This window comes from Micromesistius poutassou (genome assembly GCF_964030765.1).
Source record: "Micromesistius poutassou genome assembly, contig: SCAFFOLD_2634, whole genome shotgun sequence".
Classification (NCBI taxonomy): Eukaryota; Metazoa; Chordata; class Actinopteri; order Gadiformes; family Gadidae; genus Micromesistius; species Micromesistius poutassou.
In genome coordinates, this window is record NW_028177324.1 from 53,565 (window position 1) to 71,757 (window position 18,193).

The 18,193-nt window shown below is 42.9% G+C and overlaps 2 protein-coding genes across 2 annotated transcripts; both read left to right on the plus strand.

The window, feature by feature from the left end:
- Nucleotides 1–512: 512 nt before the first annotated feature.
- On the plus strand, nucleotides 513–10,829 carry LOC311376246 (sodium- and chloride-dependent GABA transporter 3-like; the record flags this gene model as incomplete). The annotated part of the gene is made up of 14 exons (XM_084491098.1): nucleotides 513–643; nucleotides 3,830–3,964; nucleotides 4,430–4,567; nucleotides 4,730–4,841; nucleotides 5,264–5,396; nucleotides 6,038–6,172; nucleotides 6,433–6,536; nucleotides 6,963–7,087; nucleotides 7,296–7,408; nucleotides 7,603–7,740; nucleotides 8,042–8,144; nucleotides 8,543–8,643; nucleotides 10,299–10,469; nucleotides 10,731–10,829. Exons 1-14 carry the CDS (start codon nucleotides 529–531, stop codon nucleotides 10,827–10,829), a joined length of 1,722 nt encoding a protein of 573 aa, XP_084347224.1. The 5' UTR covers nucleotides 513–528.
- Nucleotides 10,830–12,807: 1,978 nt separating this feature from the next.
- Nucleotides 12,808–17,930, plus strand: LOC311376248 (next to BRCA1 gene 1 protein-like; the record flags this gene model as incomplete). Its single annotated transcript, XM_084491099.1, has 7 exons — nucleotides 12,808–13,000; nucleotides 14,163–14,225; nucleotides 15,373–15,391; nucleotides 15,512–15,534; nucleotides 16,328–16,558; nucleotides 17,036–17,113; nucleotides 17,554–17,930. Coding segments are annotated over exons 1-7 (893 nt in total), but the record flags the coding sequence as incomplete, so codon positions are not given.
- Nucleotides 17,931–18,193: the final 263 nt, after the last annotated feature.

Consider the following 18,193-nt stretch of genomic DNA (forward strand, 5'->3'; position numbering starts at 1 on the left):
GGCATGGACAAGACAAGGGACAGAATCTTAGACTGTTTTTTTTCTGACCCAGGGTTAAGGGGGATGTCACCCAGTAACGTCAGGCGTGTCTGGAGGAACTACCGAGGAACGAGTTTCCCACCAGAGGAGAACGGGAAGCCTGGAAGAATGCTATAGCCTGGAAATACGCCTCGCATGTGGAGCAAAACGGTCTGTATAGGAACGCCGGAGACCAACGGTATCACATATCTCGGAGGTTGCCTGCGTTGTCCGGGACACGGCCAGAGATTCCTCTCTGGCTCACAGAGCCAAGACTCTTTTTTTTGCTACCCATACCCATTTCTGTTAGGCAAAACATTGAAATTGAATTGCTTAATCTCTTCTTCATCTCTCATTATGTTAACAATGCTGTTGAAGCTGTTTGGAACACCTGCATTTCTTGTTCTACTGTGCATGAAAAAAAGCTGCAAACAGCCTTGAACGAGGCGCATGGACACAGTGTAGTCGGGTGCTCAGTCCTGTATTATTGTGTCGGTTTTGAGTCTAACGATGGAGAGAGAGCAATGGACACACAAGCGCGAGTATATTCTGGCTATGGCTGGGAACATTGTCGGTCTGGGCAACGTCTGGAGATTCCCCTATCTGTGCTACAAGAATGGTGGAGGTGAGTAACTTTCACCCAGAGAGAAATGGAGAACTCATTCAAACTAAATCCTGTAGAAAACAAGGCACATGGCAGAACTGGGTGTACAAGTGCACACTGTATTATTGTTTATCTTGTTGTTAAATGTGGCACTCTTATACCCGGAATTGCTTCAATATTAAATGTATGAACCAAAAGTTTGGAAAAAAAGTTTCCCATATGTAGGCCATGCTTGCATGTGTAGAAATAGAGACTGCAAATTGACAGGTGGATGACAAACACCTAAATGTATAACCCAAAAAGCATCACAATGATAAACGTGTCTGCTTAATCGCTTAATCAAATGTAAATGTACCGGATGTTTTCATTCTTTTAACTAGTCCTAGTCCCAGTGAAGTCATTTTTCCTTTGTTTGTTCGTGAATGGAATGTGGAACTGTGGACTGACCCATATCACAGCGGTGTCTGTGTAAACAAATGGTATCGACTGTTTTCCCAGGTGAAAAAGTAGTATACTTACAATTTAGTTCAAATAAGTTATTTCAAGTATATATGTAAATATTTAAAGTATGTTTAACATGTGTATTGTAAATTGTACGTAAGTGTATAGTAAATTGTACGTAAGTGTACTAATGCCCCTTTTCCACCGACAGTACCAGCTCAACTCGCCTCGACTTATGGTCTGTTCCAGATGCCTCGGACACCAGCCTTCCGAGGTCCAAGTGGGGAAATCTCCCAGCTTTCTTGCGGCATTTCTCGGAGGCACGCCCCCTTTTGGTCGTGCCCCCTCGGAATTCTGAGAGTAGACCGAGCTCAGTGATGACACTCTCAACAAAAACGGCTGCGACCGTGAAGAGATTTATTTTCTTTGTATTTGTACCACGTTGGTCATTTTAATGTTGATTTTAAATGCTTTTACACACTTGATTACATTGCTACTTTATTCCGGTCACCAATGTATGCATTGCACGGTCTTGCTGTGTGTGCAATACAATATAAAGTCGTGTTGTTCGTTTTCGAGCTGGTTTTCTAAAGAGGCTAATGTAGCTAACAATAACAATGACTAGCCAATGACATGACACGATCACAAAGATGAACGGGAACGCTATAAGTGCTACAAGACAGGACATGACGTCACAAGTGAAACTCAGAAGGCTGGTGTCCGAGGCATCTGGAACACACCATTAGCCCGCCTTTTCTTGCGTTTTGAACACCAAAATCTGGTACCTGGTACTTGATTGGCGGCAGGCTGCGTCCACAAAGACTACTCCCCCATACGTCAGACACACCCTCGCCCATCCGTCAACGGACGGAGGTAGTGTGCACGAGGCGTAAAGGTCTAATTATGGTCCCACTTTCATGTAACGCAAGGGGTTTACAGACCCGTTACGTCCTTGCGGACCCTCCTTGCGTCCACCGCAAGGGCCTGACGTGCACCTCTCAAAAATTGTAACCTTCCGTCGAGGTGACACAGCAGCAAGGGCTGTGATTGGTCCGCTCACTAAAACCTGACCCGACTGCGTTGAAGGGTCTGCGTGGTCATTGCGTTGCATGAACGTGGGACCATAATCATAATTAATGGTGTGTTCCAGATGCCTCGGACACCAGCCTTCCGAGTTGCACTTATGATGTCATTTCCTGTCTCGTAGCACGTTCCTGCTTGTCTTTGTGATCGTGTCATGTCATTGGCTAGTCATTGTTATTGTTAGCTACATTAGCCTCTTTAGCAAACCAGCTCGAAAACGAACAACACAACTTTACATTGTATTGCACACACAGCAAGACCATGCAATGCATAAATTGGTGACCGGAATAAAGAAGACATGTAATCAAGTGTGTAAGAGCATTTAAAATCGACATTAAAATGACCAACGTGGTACAAATACAAAGAAAATAAATCTCTTCACGTGCACAGCCATTTTTGTTGAGAGTGTCATCACTGAGCTCGGTCTACTCTCAGAATTCTGAGGGGGCACGACCAAAAGGGGGCGTGCCTCCAAGAAATGCCGCAAGAAAGCTGGGAGATTTCCCCACTTGGAACTTGGAAGCTTGGTTTCCGAGGTATCTGGAACACATCATAAGTCATGGCTTGTTGAGCTGGTACGGTGGAAAAGATGCATTAGAAAAAGCAAATACTTTTAGTGGTCATTTAGTATACCATTTTTTTTTTTTTAAATACACTCATTTTCAAGGTCTTTGTCATACACTATTTTAATGCTTTATTAAAGTGTACTTTAATCTCACTTGATTAGAAGTATATTGTAAGTATACTTCTACATTTAAAATACACTTCTATTCTGTAGTATAAGAAGTGACTGTGCTGTAGTGCAAAGTGAGGGTGAAAATGTTTTAATAAGGCCACATAGTTTAGGGTGTAATTTAATGTTGAATGGCTTAAATCAAGTGAAAAGATTTGAACAGACTTCAAAAGTCTAAATGGAGTAAACAATGTAAACATGCACACCATCTAAAAAATGCCAAATGGTTAGAAACAAATAAAGTGTAAGACTTAAACAAATAGCTGTGATAAAGTTTTGAGATTTGAGATAAAATATAGAATAGCTGAGCTCTTCTGATAACGTTTGAAATGTTTGAATCAAGTCACAGTTACAGTTAAGTATGTGTGTGTGTGTGTGTGTGTGTGTGTGTGTCATCACTAGTAACTTGGAAACGTGTGCGAGATAAGCTCAGTAAATTATAGGGCTTACACCGTTGGACTCTGTGGATTCTCAACTTTCATATGACATCTGTTTGTGTAGATAGCATGACGTGAAAAATATAATTTTTAAGCACATTAACATTTATCTTTTACCGGAAGCACACACCCATACATTGCCTCTAGCCATATAAACATGGGTCGCCCTGTTAACACGTTCACACGGTTCTGTGTCGCCTTGTTTCATGTTTTTATCTTTCAATAAACAATGTCTCCTACACTTATACCCATATGCCATTGCCAAGAAAGATGGATGAAACCTTGTACATTTAGACAGGTCATCCCAGTCATTCATGTAAGCCACTTTGCAGGAATCGTCAATGGCTTCAACTGTGTTAGTGAGGCTGTTGTCCAAGTAAATATCCATAAAACTGATTTAGGAACACAACAAAACGACAAAGCAACTGAGAGAAATGATTACCATTGACAATGAGTTTGCCGCTTGCTTTGGTTCTTCCTGGTGTAAAAGGTTCATGTTTCTTTACTCCACAGGTGTGTTCTTGCTGCCTTACTGTGTGTTAGCTCTTCTGTCTGGTGTTCCCCTTTTCTTGATGGAGAACGCGCTGGGCCAGTTCACCCAGGAGGGAACCATCACCTGCTGGAAGAAGCTATGTCCGCTGGTAGAAGGTACGCTACAGAGCTAATTCATCCTGAGATTATTTTTCGCCATGTGGAGACATTGTTGTGCTTTAAAACTACCAGTGTCTGTTCATGGAGTGCCCCGTTCATGAAAATATAAGTCTTATGTGATAAGATTTAATGGTGGTAAACTCATCAATACTGCACCTATGCAGACAGCTAGCAGGTATAATACAGTCATATAACTGGGGACTTGATCCTTCGCCTTAAAGGTGCTGTAGGTAAGATTTGACTGTTGTTAAGAGAGAGCGTTCTCCCTCTCATTGAGAGTTGGAATCATGTACTTGATGATAAACAGGGAATGTTCATTTCCTTTGGCTATGGCATTTCCAATAAATTACACAAACACTTTAGCTCTTACATCTTATACAGCACCTTTAATCATGAAAACTGTATTGTCGTTTTTGCAACAGCCGTAGCCGTGAATAATACAGCAATCTGCTCCCTCCTCAGGTATTGGCTATGCCATTATTGTGATCCAGGTGTTTTCAACAATATATCTGGTTATACTGGCCTATTCGCTCTTCTACCTGCTCTCCTCCTTTTCCTCCGTGCTGCCATGGACCACTTGCAGCAACGACTGGAACACAGGTCGGGGTGGATTTATCAGAGATAGTATCAATTCCAATCTGTTCAAGTTACTTACAACTTCAGAGAAACGTTTTGAAAGTTCTGTCATGTTTGTCTGAGGGTTGAAATTGACACCTGGGGATTTCAAACGAAAAAAGTGTACTATGATTCAACCAACAACAGAGGCTTGTGTGGAGCTGACTACTCCGAACATGACCAGCCAACACTATGCTGAATTCGGTGGCAACTCGACATCTAAAGCGTCAAACAGTTCTGCAGTGATGGAGTTCTGGGAGTAAGTCAATAATGATGTACACTTGCTTACTGATTACTGAGGTCTTTATAATGGTTTTTCACGTTATGTTTCCATTCTTAAGTACCATCGACCACATTATCATATTAATGCATTCCTTAGATACCACTCCCTTAGAGACCACTCCCTTAAAGACCACTCCCTTAAAGACTGCTGCTCCCGGCTCTTATCTTTGCATACCTGGCCAGGCCTCTCTTCCTCGATTGCTTCGGGGAATCATCTTGCCTGTCAATCACAGGGGCTCACCTGGCAGGTATCTCTGACAGGGGAGCGTGAATGTGTAACCCTAGTCTCCAACATCTTGCACGGATATGCATTATCCGTTGCGTTATAGCAATGCGAGTGCTCATTGATGGCGAACCAGAGGCCGGCGTTTGAATGCCCCGTTTGCTTGCGGCCGTCAGGAGGCGTGTGCTGTCCATGTCTGGGGGGATCGAGGAGTTGGGGGCCGTCCAGTGGGAGCTGTGCGTCTGTTTCCTGGCTTGCTGGCTGGCCTGCTACTTCTGCATATGGAAAGGAGTCAAGTCCACTGGAAAGGTCAGCCCAACATGAGAATATCCTTCTTATCCTTCTTCTTATTCTCATGAGACTCAGCCTGCTAGTGCACTGAACACGATGCAACGTACGCGATTGCACCTTGTAGGGACCCTGGTTTGATTCCCCGCCTGTGATCCTATGTCATGTCCTATACAAGTCAGCGTTCTTTCTCAACCCACTGTCCTGTCTTATTTCACTGTCCTTTACAGAATGTTCATGAAATACATATATGCATGTATGTATAAGTTTACAGCCCAAAGCACTAGGAGTGCGAATTTCAGTTCATATTCATGGTCCAAAGTTTTTCTATAATTATTTTGTTTTAACAGGCGAAAGCACACAGAGTACAAATGTAGCAGATAATGAATTATTTTCCTCCCTTCATACAGGGCTCAAGTCTATATGGAAGCGAAAATGTGTAAACATTACTTTGTGCCTGTCCCTGACACTGCCATAGTATAATATTGTGGGCATTTAGGTCCAGTTAATTTTTTCCACTGTGTGCGTGTGTGTGCATGTGGTGTGTGTGTGTGTGTGTGTGTGTGTGTGTGTGTGTGTGTGTGTGTGTGTGTGTGTGTGTGTGTGTGTGTATGTGTGTGTCTGCATCGTGTGTGTGTGTGTGTGTGTCTGTGTATGTGTAGGTTGTGTATGTCACAGCTGTGTTCCCCTACGTGATGCTGGCCATCCTGCTGGTCAGGGGCTTGACTCTACCTGGAGCCTGGCAGGGTGTGGTCTACTACCTGAAGCCAGACTTCACCCGCCTCACACACCTGCAGGTTTGTTGAACACCCACATTAAAAATAAACTACAACTACACATGTTTCCTTGATTACCCAAAAACAACATTCCCAAAGCATTGTTAAGTAATTAATTAATTAATTAATTAATATCTCATCACATGTAAATGCATGTATGTAAAATGTGTTGATAAATGCAACATTCCATGGTTATTTTTTAAGAGTAAGCGCTGTGTGGACAAAGTGCATCATGGGGGGCATAGAGGCATTTGTGTGTTCACCATTGACATGTGCATCAGGTGTGGATCGAGGCTGGAGCTCAGGTGTTCTACTCCTACGGCGTGGCTGCAGGCACCATCAACACCCTGGGGAGCTACAACAAAAGGAATAACAACTGTTACAAGTAAGATGAACATCACAATCGCATCCCCCCACGTTGAGATGTGTCTCCACTCCACATCATCTGTGACGTAGAGTCCTCACAGACAGCAGCAGCTATTGGTATTGTTCATAGGTCATACTTATTTTTTCCTATAATTATATATGAAATGAAAATTGTATAAAGATGCAAATAATAATAATAATTAGAATACACTGGTAGGGGGTGTTTCTTTGTTAATGCCGATCTAATTATCGGAATTTGTGGCTTAGAAATGGCCAATTCATTTGTGATGTAGGGGTAGTGCAAAACGCTGCTGCACACACATTCGAACAATCCAATTCATGTGGGACGACAAGTCGTTCAAGGTGCAACTGATGTCCAAGGTACTGCAGATGGCACACACATTGCTCCTACAGTTGGACTTGTGTTTTGTGTTCTTTTTGCTAGGGACAGTCTTTGGCTCTGTGCTCTGAACAGCGCCACCAGTTTCGTTGCTGGATTCGCCGTCTTCTCTATTCTGGGATTCATGGCACATCAACAGGGTGTCACCATGGCCAATGTGGTGGAATCTGGTACACAATCCGTTTGGTTTTCATGCATGGCATGCATAGCCAGTCACTGCTAAACCCAGTCAACTGAGAGTGTGAAAGAAAATGACCTTCCATATAAAACATCACAACCTTTATCTGGTTGTCTTGGTTTAGCTAGGTGTGGTAGTCTTACCAGGTGTGTGTGTGTGTGTGTGTGTGTGTGTGTGTGCGTGTGTTTGCGCATCTCCAGGCCCTGGTTTAGCGTTCATAGCGTTTCCCCAGGCTGTGGCTATGATGCCTCTTCCTCAGTTGTGGGCGGTCTGCTTCTTCATCATGCTCATCATGCTGGGCCTGGACACACTGGTGAGAATGAGAGCTTCTAACACTGCCACGACAGGCACATCAAGTGTGTTTTAAAAAACAAAAACAGGCATTCACTTTCCATTTGTTATCACTTTTGCATTGTGCCAACAATAACTCAACTCAACTAATAGCGGTACTTGAGCCCAGTGCATCAGGAGCTGCCCTGCTGATGTCACCTCCCTCCCGTCTCTCAGTTTGTAGGGCTGGAGACCATTACGTCCAGCGTTAGCGACCTGTTCCCCGGGCAGATGAGGCAGCCGTGGCGCAGGGAAATGTTCCTGGCCGTTTTCTGTCTCGTCTCCTTCCTCCTGCAGATCTTGCTCGTCACAGAGGCACGGACCCTTCATAGAACCATTTCACAAACACATGTGTCCCTCATAACACTAATTATGGATTTGCTCCTTTTACACACCAGGGTGCGGGTAGTAGACTAAACTAGTGAAGACACGTCTATTACCCGTGCCCTGGTACTGAACATAGAAGGTGCAGACCCATAGTTGGTGTTATAAGCAACGTCAGTGCTACGATGACATCTCAGTAAAAAGATAAATCAATCAATAAATCAATCAATAGAAAAACCAACCTCTGTCGGACCCTGTGTTAATAATAATACATATTTTGTTTTTTCTCCAGGGAGGAATCTATGTGTTCCAGCTTCTGGACTACTATGGCTGCAACGGAGCGTGTTTGATCTGCGTGGCCCTGGCTGAGTGTGTCGCTGTTGGCTGGGCCTTCGGTCTGTTTTACCTCCCTGGTTTACCTGTTCAATTATTATTTTTATAACCATTAAAATAATTATTATTATTTTTAACCATTGAGAAATAAAGGGAGCAAAACTCCCATCACTTACTCATGGGACCCTTTCCTCAAAGCTCCACCGGCAACCGTTGCCTCATTGGCCAAGGTTCCCCTGTTTTTTCCGTCTGTCTTTGAGGAAACCTGCAGGTGGTGGAACCTCAAGCAGAAAAGGCTTTGCCTTAGCATCGTTATTAAATGTGTAGGGTGTACGTTTTGAGGGTGTGTCCTTGGGATATGATTTAAACCTGGCTGACCCTTGGCCCCTAACCAATTAAGAAAATATAATAAATAGAGAACTCGTAAGGGTTAACCGTCCAAATATTCTGTGTCTGACAGGTGCTGACAGAATGTGTGACGCCATCAAAGACATGAGTGGACAGAGGCCTTGCCTTCTCTTCAACTTCTGCTGGCGCTACATCACCCCCCTGCTCTGCCTGGTAAGACACACTCCCTGCAGAGGGGCAGGCTCTGTCCAATGGGCTGCAGAGGCAATGGCTGTATGCTTAATCAGGAGATGACACATTTTATAGCCTGAACTCCCGCACACTACAAGACAACAATAGTCAGTGCAGAGTTTTCAGGTGCTAATCAGGGTAAGAACAGGCTATATCTCTTCACATTTTTCTTGTTGACTAACCAGATAGGCAAGTTCAAATCAGCAGCATTCCAAGGTCTGTTCCGACCACCCAGAGATAACCCTTGGCCAACATAGTTGTGGAGAGAGAATCGCGCCTCCTGGATAGTCGACTAGAGCTCCCCAGGAAGTACTGACTAAGCTCTCTGCTGAAGAAGATGTAGAGACCTTTCTTGAATTTTTCGAGTGAACGGCCGCCAGGAATAGCCAGTGGCAAACCGGGGTCGGATCCTTGAACTGTTTTTGAGTGGGGAGGCCCAGAGTGTTTGTCGAGATCTGACATAATGTAAAAAGATCTGACAGATACTTTTTACATAATATCTATTAATATAATATCTATCAAATAAATCAACAAAAAATTCATCACTTACCTTTTATTGAGAATACAGAAACAGTATTCTATACACACTTTAGTGCTTACTGTGCAGGTCTAGTACGGCAATAAGCCTATTCATTGTAAAAAAAAAAAATTAATAATCAATACTCTTGCGGACGAATCGATGCATCGAATCGTCGGCTGCATAATTGGTTGTTGCAAAACAACCAACAATTGACTGCGTCTCCATCAAACTGCCACGTATACTCTGTCTTATCAAGTTTAAATTCACATGTAGTACACGTTGTTCTCTGGCCTTCAGTAGACGAGCAAAACCCACAGCAGTACGTCTAAACAAAAGGCTGACATGAGATGACATTCTGTGATATTAACCTCATCACCAGTAAGGCAGGGTCAGAAGCCTCTGGTTCTTGAGCCTACATCGCTCTTTCAGGGACTGCATATGATCGATAAACCAGGCTTAGATTGCATTATCAAAATATCATTATATTATATTATATATACAGAAATTGTTGTATAAATGAATTTTTTGGAAACAAAGCTAAAAAGCTTTTTTTAAACATTCATTCAACATTTATAGTCGACATATTTTCACCATAATCTACAATAACAGTGGATGATGAAATGCAAGAAAGGGAAATACTACAATGTATCATTGTTTCCAGCGTAAATGCTCATGTCTTAATTGCAATTAATCAATATCTCCCTTAAATTTTTTGAACGATAAATACTTAAACTCTTTGTTACAATTTTGTATGGCACTGCCAATGTTTCCCAACGTTTCCCAACCACTGGGAGCATTAAAAGACAAACACAAATATCTTTCATCGAAAAAAATACATTGGCATTTAGACATTGCTTTTTTGGATTTTTAATATGGAATATGGAACATTTAATATATTCCCCAACCATACTTGCTTATAAACAGTTATTAACAGTTATAAACGATGCTTGTTGACTGCATCACCATCGTTGACGTATATAACACTCACGTTATTAGCGTGCATGTGTCAGCTTCGGTGCAAAAATTGATAAGCTGCTTTGTAATTATATATAATGTGTATATATATTCATAATATATATTGGAATTCATAATATACGAACACGCTTTTCCCCCTCAGGCTAGCTTCATTCACTTTACCGTGGAGAACGAACCGCTGACGTCCAACCGGGGCCACCAGTTCCCCGGCTGGGCCTATGGTATGGGATGGGTCCTGGCCCTTTCCTCTGTCCTCATGATGCCTCTATTGGCGATACTGAACCTATATCGCACAAAGGGTAGCCTGCTTGAGGTAAGTGACTGTAGCGGCGCCGAAGAATTATGTTTGCGAGAGCTACGGGGGGGGGGGGGTAATCCATTTTGACGCAACAATGAAAAATACGATTTCATAGTTCTGTTTTTTTACATTTTTTTATATACAAGTCAGTACGATGTCTTCATATATAAACTTTATTATATTATTATGGCGATCACGGCCTTGGTCCTCACTCCCATTGAAACCAAGTGGATCGACCAATCTTTTCACTCACTTTTTCTTCCCTTTATCTGGCAGCGCCTGTACATCCTCTGTCAGCCTGTAGAAGGCGCCACAGGCATCACACCGCAGGACTATTCAGCAAGCCTTCCATTCCAAACCGAGATGAAGTCTTAAATTCACCCATATTTTTTATGCATAACAAGACAACTTCTCATGATTTACCAAGTATGTAAATTATATGTATGTATGTATAGTATGTAAATTATAAATAATAATACAAAATAATTGTAAAAAAAGGTATGAAATCGCTTTCATACCTTTTTTTTTTTACAATTATTTTGTAGTAGTTTCATTTGCTCTGTTGCAAAATGCACTGTTTTTGCCTCAGTACGATAGTACATGTTTTGAGGTGCTCACATTTAATACAAATACCACCCTACCTGGCATACTTGCCAGCTGTTTACATTGCTGATGGGTAGTCATTGCTCAGAATCTACTGTTAAAGAAAACAAAGAGTTGAATGTCCTTCTTTGAATAATCAATGAGAAATTATTATTAAAGTGAACAACATTAGTTTACCATAATATATCCCTTTATTGCCACGATGAACATAACAGTATGACATTTACTTTTGACCATACCAAATTGTGTCTATGGCATTCATGTAAGAGTTATTTCCCTATAGCTTGTTTACAAAGGAACAAATAAAATAATACATTAATTTGTTCATCAATTGAAACATGTTGGATGTACTCTTTTTGTGTAGGACTTTTCCTAACCCTCAATCCTTGAATCAAGGGTGGGTTTACACATGTAGGCTCACTGTCTACCTAATAGAAACAGAACGTTTTCTATTTCTCCAAGATGGTAATTATCTCTGGCATGTGTTTTTTTGGCTTCTGACATCCAGACTAATACGTAAACCAACGGAATAATTTGTTAGACACTTCTGACAGCAAAGTATTTGATTACATTTTAGAGCATGATCATGGGAAGATACAGGCAGTGATTTACCAAGCTAATATCCAATGAGACAATGGATGTACAGGATTCTTAGAGACACTTTCAGTGACCATCATGGAGAGTCAAGGATTGGCCAGAGGAAATTGGTCTCTCCAGCCATGGCTGACTTCAGCCAATTAATTAAAATTAATTTGTTTTAAAAGGCACCCAATGGATTAAAATCTCTGTTTTGAAGTGTATAGCTCCATAGTGTATCTGTTCTGTACAACAGTAAAAGCAGGTTAGGGTTAGGGTTAACAATTCCCAGCAAGCCAAATTGCATCATGAATGTCATTGTGCTGGTCATTCATTGTCATCGTGGACTCGGCCAGATCAAAGCCGATATGGGGAGGATTTAGAGGTCAAAGCCGCTGCTTCTGCTATATTCGGCAATAGGGTCATTACAATCTGAATTCACCTTTTCCTGAAGGTCACTTAAATACTTCATAACAAGGTCATCATGACATCATTTGACGTGCTGCTTTGCTTCCTTTTACAAATTTCCATTGCCAGATTAATTTATGAATAGCTTTAATTCCAGAATGAGACTGAGGTTCGTAAAGGGCACTACTCAATTTGGCATTTTGCAATAACTAGCATGCATTGTCTGAAAATAAGTGAATAAACATATAACGACATAAACTTCTCTTCTAAAATGTAATTTTGCAGTACAAAAATAGATTGAGGAAATATGTATTTAAGTAAACCACATCAATTAAAAAAATTAACTTTGATTTAAACTTGGATAATTAACCAATTAAATATATAAGGATGTATGTGTGATTGTCCAAATATATTATATTATTATATTATAATAATATAATATTATATATATATAAATTATATATATATATATATATATATATATATATATATATATATATATATTACAGGACTAAATATATATATATATATATTTATATATATTTAGTTACAAGAAAACTGACTAATATAGCTCGCATGTTAAATTGATTTTCCTGTAATGCAAACAGACGCTGGAGAACGCAACACGCATTTCAATTGCGCTATTTTACGCAGCAACAACGGTCGTGAAGTCAAAGGATTAGGTTTTCCGGACAGGTGGTCCCTATGTGGGCGTGTTCAGTCCGCTGATGTAAACAGAAAATACCCTACGTCTGATCCCCACGGATAAGTGACTGACGGAATTGGTGACATTGCGCCTGCAATTCCATGCACCAGACACGTTTTTAATATGTTTTAAAGCGCAGCAGTCCGAAACTATGGACTTCTATATTAATCTAAAGGTGAATTTCAGGGGGAATGCGAAGAATTTTCTGCTGTCGGGCTCCGACACGAAGAGCTGGGAGACCATGGAGGCCATGGTGAGCTGGGAGGGGGTCAGATACATTCGTTGACGTGCTAACCTTTTGCATTTTTATGCAACACCGATCATGCCTTACTATAGTGTTCCTCCCACCAAGCCATCTGTCGAGAGTAGACTTGTATGTCTGGTGTTTTTAGCGAGCCGAATCGATCGGTTTAGTAGTGAGTGGTGATGCTTCGCTATGCTGTCTCATCGACGGGATCTGACGATGGATATTAGTTGTACTGTGTGTGTGTGTGTGTGTGTGTGTGTGTGTGTGTGTGTGTGTGTGTGTGTGTGTGTGTGTGTGTGTGTGATCGTATGGCTTAATAACACTCGCCTATCCTGAATATCAGGCCTTTTTATTTTATAACGTCTGATATTCACTCATTGAAAAGCCGTAGCCAAGATATGGCTTGACTAACATCAAATTGAGTAAGGCCTGCTCTTTTCCTATCTAAATAACGTTATGATTACAACAGTTGATAGTAGTCCTTAAGCAAGTGCAGAGGAACACAATGAGAGATGTAGAGAAAGAGGCTGAGGGTTGGAAGTGATGGTAATATTATACACATTAGCTGATGAACCACACTTGACAAAGACACCTTTATATTGAGCTTGTGGCTTCGGTATTCAACTGTGTCACAGAACAGACTGACATACTTCAGAGAGTATGTGGGGTCTATTGGGTCCCTAACTCCCTAACGTGGCCTCTTTCATGACCACAGTGAAGAATGCATTTCGTGTGCCACTGCAACTCAGAGCACCAGTGAAGAAGCGTGCAAGAGATAGGCATAATAGTGTGACAGTAATGTTCTGTTATAATCATGACATTTGGAGCAATAGAGGAAACTCAAAAAAATGTGTTAATGAAATACATTCTTCAAAAATGTCTAGCCTACTTGTTATTACAGCACATTAGACCATGCCCATCATTGTGAAAATGTAGTCGTGAGGTGGTACTGGAAATTGAAACATTTTAGGAAATTATTTTCAAAATGTTGCATGATCATGGAAACTAGCCACACAGACGCTTTATTTGCAGTCCTACATGCATTACACATTACATTATTATCCCATAAGGCTCAACTATCCCCATGCCCAGTCCAATCAGATGCTGAGGGCTGTCTGCATATGTGTAGCCTGTGTGTGAAAGACATGTGTTTTGTTTTTCTCCCCAGGTGAAGCGCTCCTTCGGCCTGTGTCACCTCCAGGTCACCTACTTTGACGAGGAGAATGAGGAGGTGCGGAAACGTCACATCTTTGTTGCTTGTTTTGTTGTTTTATAATGTGATCATTGCCTCGTGTCAATATGACAATCGTAACGACTGCCTAAGGAGGAAAAAGCCAAAGTTAAACATGTGTACTTTCACCTCAGCAATATGTAAGAACCTACAGTTTCTGAGTGCAAATCACTGTGCAAAGCAGTGTCGTAGACCTGTCATGGACAGGACTGTAGAGTGGTGCGTGAAGCCGTGCGTCTCTGTCATGGAGTGCGCTGCGTTGAAATGGGCTGCCTTAAACAGCGAATCGACCACTAACACGCCAAGCATCAAGCCAAAGACATAGTGAGCCAGCTCATATTACTCACTAGTTCAACAGCAAGTAGGCCACCTCAGCATCTGTCTTGCAGCCTCTGATTTCCCGAAGCTCTTGCCAACAACTAAAAAGCCAGTCAGAGATTTTGCTCTCAGCCGGCAGCTTGCTTGGTCACTCTCTTTTCCTCTACTCATGCTCCTTGTGTCAATTTCCTCTTTGCCTCTTCCATGGTGACCGTATTATCCATGAAGTCTATGTTATTATACGTGCCAGCTCCTTTTAATGTGTGTGTGAGATTGGGATGGCCTGACTCATTTCAATGAAGAGTTATCCCACAGGTGATTCCTTCTCTTCTTCGTCTAAACGTATAGACACGGTCATAAAACCCCAGGGTAGACTCTGGACTAGTCTAAAGTAAACTCTGGTGGGGTGTTATATGCCGTCACGTCTCTTCTTAAAGTCATACAACGGCAAACGTACCATGATATAATGAACAATCAACCCTTGTCCGCACATTGTGTGTGCGGACAATTACTGCAATGGTTTGAACAAAGCATCTTGGAACTCAATACAAACACATGCTTTGGTTGTCACGAAATCAACGGGCAGGGTGACACAGTTAAATATGTAAAGGTATTGGGAATTTTGATGTGTCCTGTAATACCGGAAGCCTTAGCATTGTTGTTTATAAAACATTCCTTACCCACTGTTGGTTATGTTCTGATTCTGCTCAATCTTAATTTATGAATCTTCAACTAATAATCAAATCAAAATGTGGGCTTAACACTGAATTTATTAAATCAAGGATACCTAGTTGTAATAAACATCTCTTCTGTTCTTTTTATTTTTCAGGTATCAATAAACAGTCAGGGTGAGTTGTAGCTCTGAGAAAAATCGTACAAATTATATTCTGATTTAATTCCAAGAAAGAGCAGAGTAGCAGCAAGTAGTTAAAAATCAGTTTTAATAATTGTTCTTGGTTCTTTTCCAGCCGAGTATGAAGAGGCTTTGAAGGTAAGCATCGGAGTCATCAGGTTATTTGTGAAATATTTTTTTATTTTACTTAAAAGTGTATTGTGTACGATTATTAATTTTAAACATTTAAAAATGAACTATAATTATCAACAAAATGTGAATAAATAATCATGTTTGATGTTATGTCAAAGACATCTATGTATTGTTTTGTTATTGTTTTATGTATGTATACAACAGCTATACATTGGATGTAGGTGTGATTACTGGGCACTGAAATACTGACAAACATTATGGGCAGCAATTCAGTTGCTAGCTAGCAATAACTGAATTACTGACTTGATAAATGACTTCTTGATGAATAGACTTTAATTATTTGGACTAAGTTGTCACCCATTTCATTTGAATAGCATTATGTATTCAATCATTAGCAACATAACCTAGCTAAGGAGTCCTAACAAGGGGGAAAACTAGCTACCTCCTTGGGCTGAACGATTTGGGGAAATAATGAAATTGCAATTCTTTCAACCAATATTGTGATTGTGATTTAGTATGCGATTTGTCTTTTAAAAGTTCCATATGTTCTGAATTGTTCAATTAGCAAGCATTAAATCATTCTATAGTATGACCAACACAACATTGGGAGCGGTCAACACATAAACTGCTCTTTGCTTTAGGCCAGGCATATGTGTTGAGATGAATTGATATTACAACATCTTTATTTAACTATTGAATTGTAAAAGAAAAATAAATATGAATCTTCCTGATCTCCAGTAATCGCGGCCGATTTAGTCGTTCAGCCCTACTACCTCCCCTCTCTCTCTCTCCCCAACAGAGCGCCGCCAGACAGGGCAACCGCCTGCACATGAACGTGTACGAGACACGGGGCCAGCCCACCCGGGTGCCCGCCGCCCCCGCCGCCACGCTGCCCGCCCCCGCCCTGGCCCCGAGGTCCAGCGGGGCCGAGCCCAAGAGGGGGTTCCGGCCCCCCCAGGTCACCCACTGCCCCGCCCTCACCCAGGTGGTCAGCCGCAAGGTCCAGGCGGCGGTGCCCGAGCAGGGCATGGTGAGCGCTATGGCCTAACCCTCATTAACGTTAATATGACGGAAGCAGTTCTCTGAATGCTTTCAATTGGTGCCACTCACAAGGTGTGATTGCATTCGTAATGAGTGATTGTATGATATGGATTTGGATCTGTAGAAGACATGAACACATTATGAACACATTTGATCTTTTAAATCATTTGAGTGTTTGAATTCAAGCTGAAATAGGGGGTTGTGATGTGATGTGTTGTGGGTTGGGATGTGAGTTGTCAGTGGATGTGATGTGAGTGGTTGTGATGTGAGTGGATGTGATGTGGGTTGGGATGTGAGTGGATGTGATGTGGGTTGGGATGTGAGTGGATGTGATGTGGGTTGGGATGTGAGTGGATGTGATGTGGGTTGGGATGTGAGTGGATGTGATGTGGGTTGGGATGTGAGTGGATGTGATGTGGGTTGGGATGTGAGTGGATGTGATGTAGGTTTTGATGTGATCCATCAGGTGATCCTGAAGGAGCTGAAGGGAACCAGAGAAGAAGACAAGACCCCACCGGCCTGGTTCACCTCCTACATGGAGAAGGTGAGGATCGCTCCCACGACACGCTACGGCACACATCTCAATGTCTATGCACTGAACGTGAACCTCTCTCTTTCTCTCTTTCTTTCTCTCTCTGTCCCTCCCTCCCCCCGTCTCGCTCGCTGTTGCACGCTCTTGCTTGCTCTGGCTCTGTCTCTCTCTCTCCTTCTCTCTCCCTCCCTCCCCCCTTCTGTCTCCCCCTCCCCCCCTCCACCTGTCTGTCCCTCCCTTCCTCCCCTGTCTGTTCCTCCCTTCCCCGTCTGTCCCTCCCTCCATCCCTCCCCCCGTCTGTCTCTCCCTCCCTCCTCCCTCCACCTGTCTGTCCCTCCCCTCGTCTGTCTGTCCCTCCCCCCCTCCACCCGTCTCTCCTTCCCTCCCCCCCTCCCCCTCTCGGTTCCTCCCTCCCCCCGTCTGTCCCTCCCTCCCTCCCTCCCTCCCTCCAGTTTAAGGACCAGGTGGTGCGCGAGGCGGTGGAGAAGATCTGCCGGGAGTTCTCCGGCCAGTGCTGCATCCACAAGCCCATGGGGGGGGGCTCGTCCGGGGGGGCCCCCGGAGGAGGAGGAGGAGGAGGAGGGGGGTCCGGGTCCGGAGGCGGGCCCCCGGGCGGCCCCGGGGCCAGAGGCGGTGGCGGCGGCGGGGGCGGAGTCGGCGTGGTCGCGGTAGCCGATATCCATCATCAGGTCCCTGAGGTGCCTACCTCCGTGCTCCCAGGCGTGCCCACCTCCTCCTCCGCCTCCTCCGCCTCCTCCTCCTCCTCCTCCTCCGCCCCTCACTGCTCCTCCTGTCGGGGGCAGACCGCGGGCGGGGGCTACCAGTGCAGGTAATATCATCAATGATGATGATCATGATTGCGTTTGTATGGCACATTTAAGAGACGAACTGCTTCACATTGTGAGCGTGTGCGAATGGTAAACGGACTCAAAGCGAAGTTATTGCCTCACATTCACCCATTCATGCACACATTCCAACACCCACGTTGCATGCAGTGTGTATGCTTAGTATTTGCGTTCTTTCTGTCGACTGCGGTCCAAGGGACAAACCTACATTGAAAACATACAGTGAAAATCCTTTCATTTGATTGAG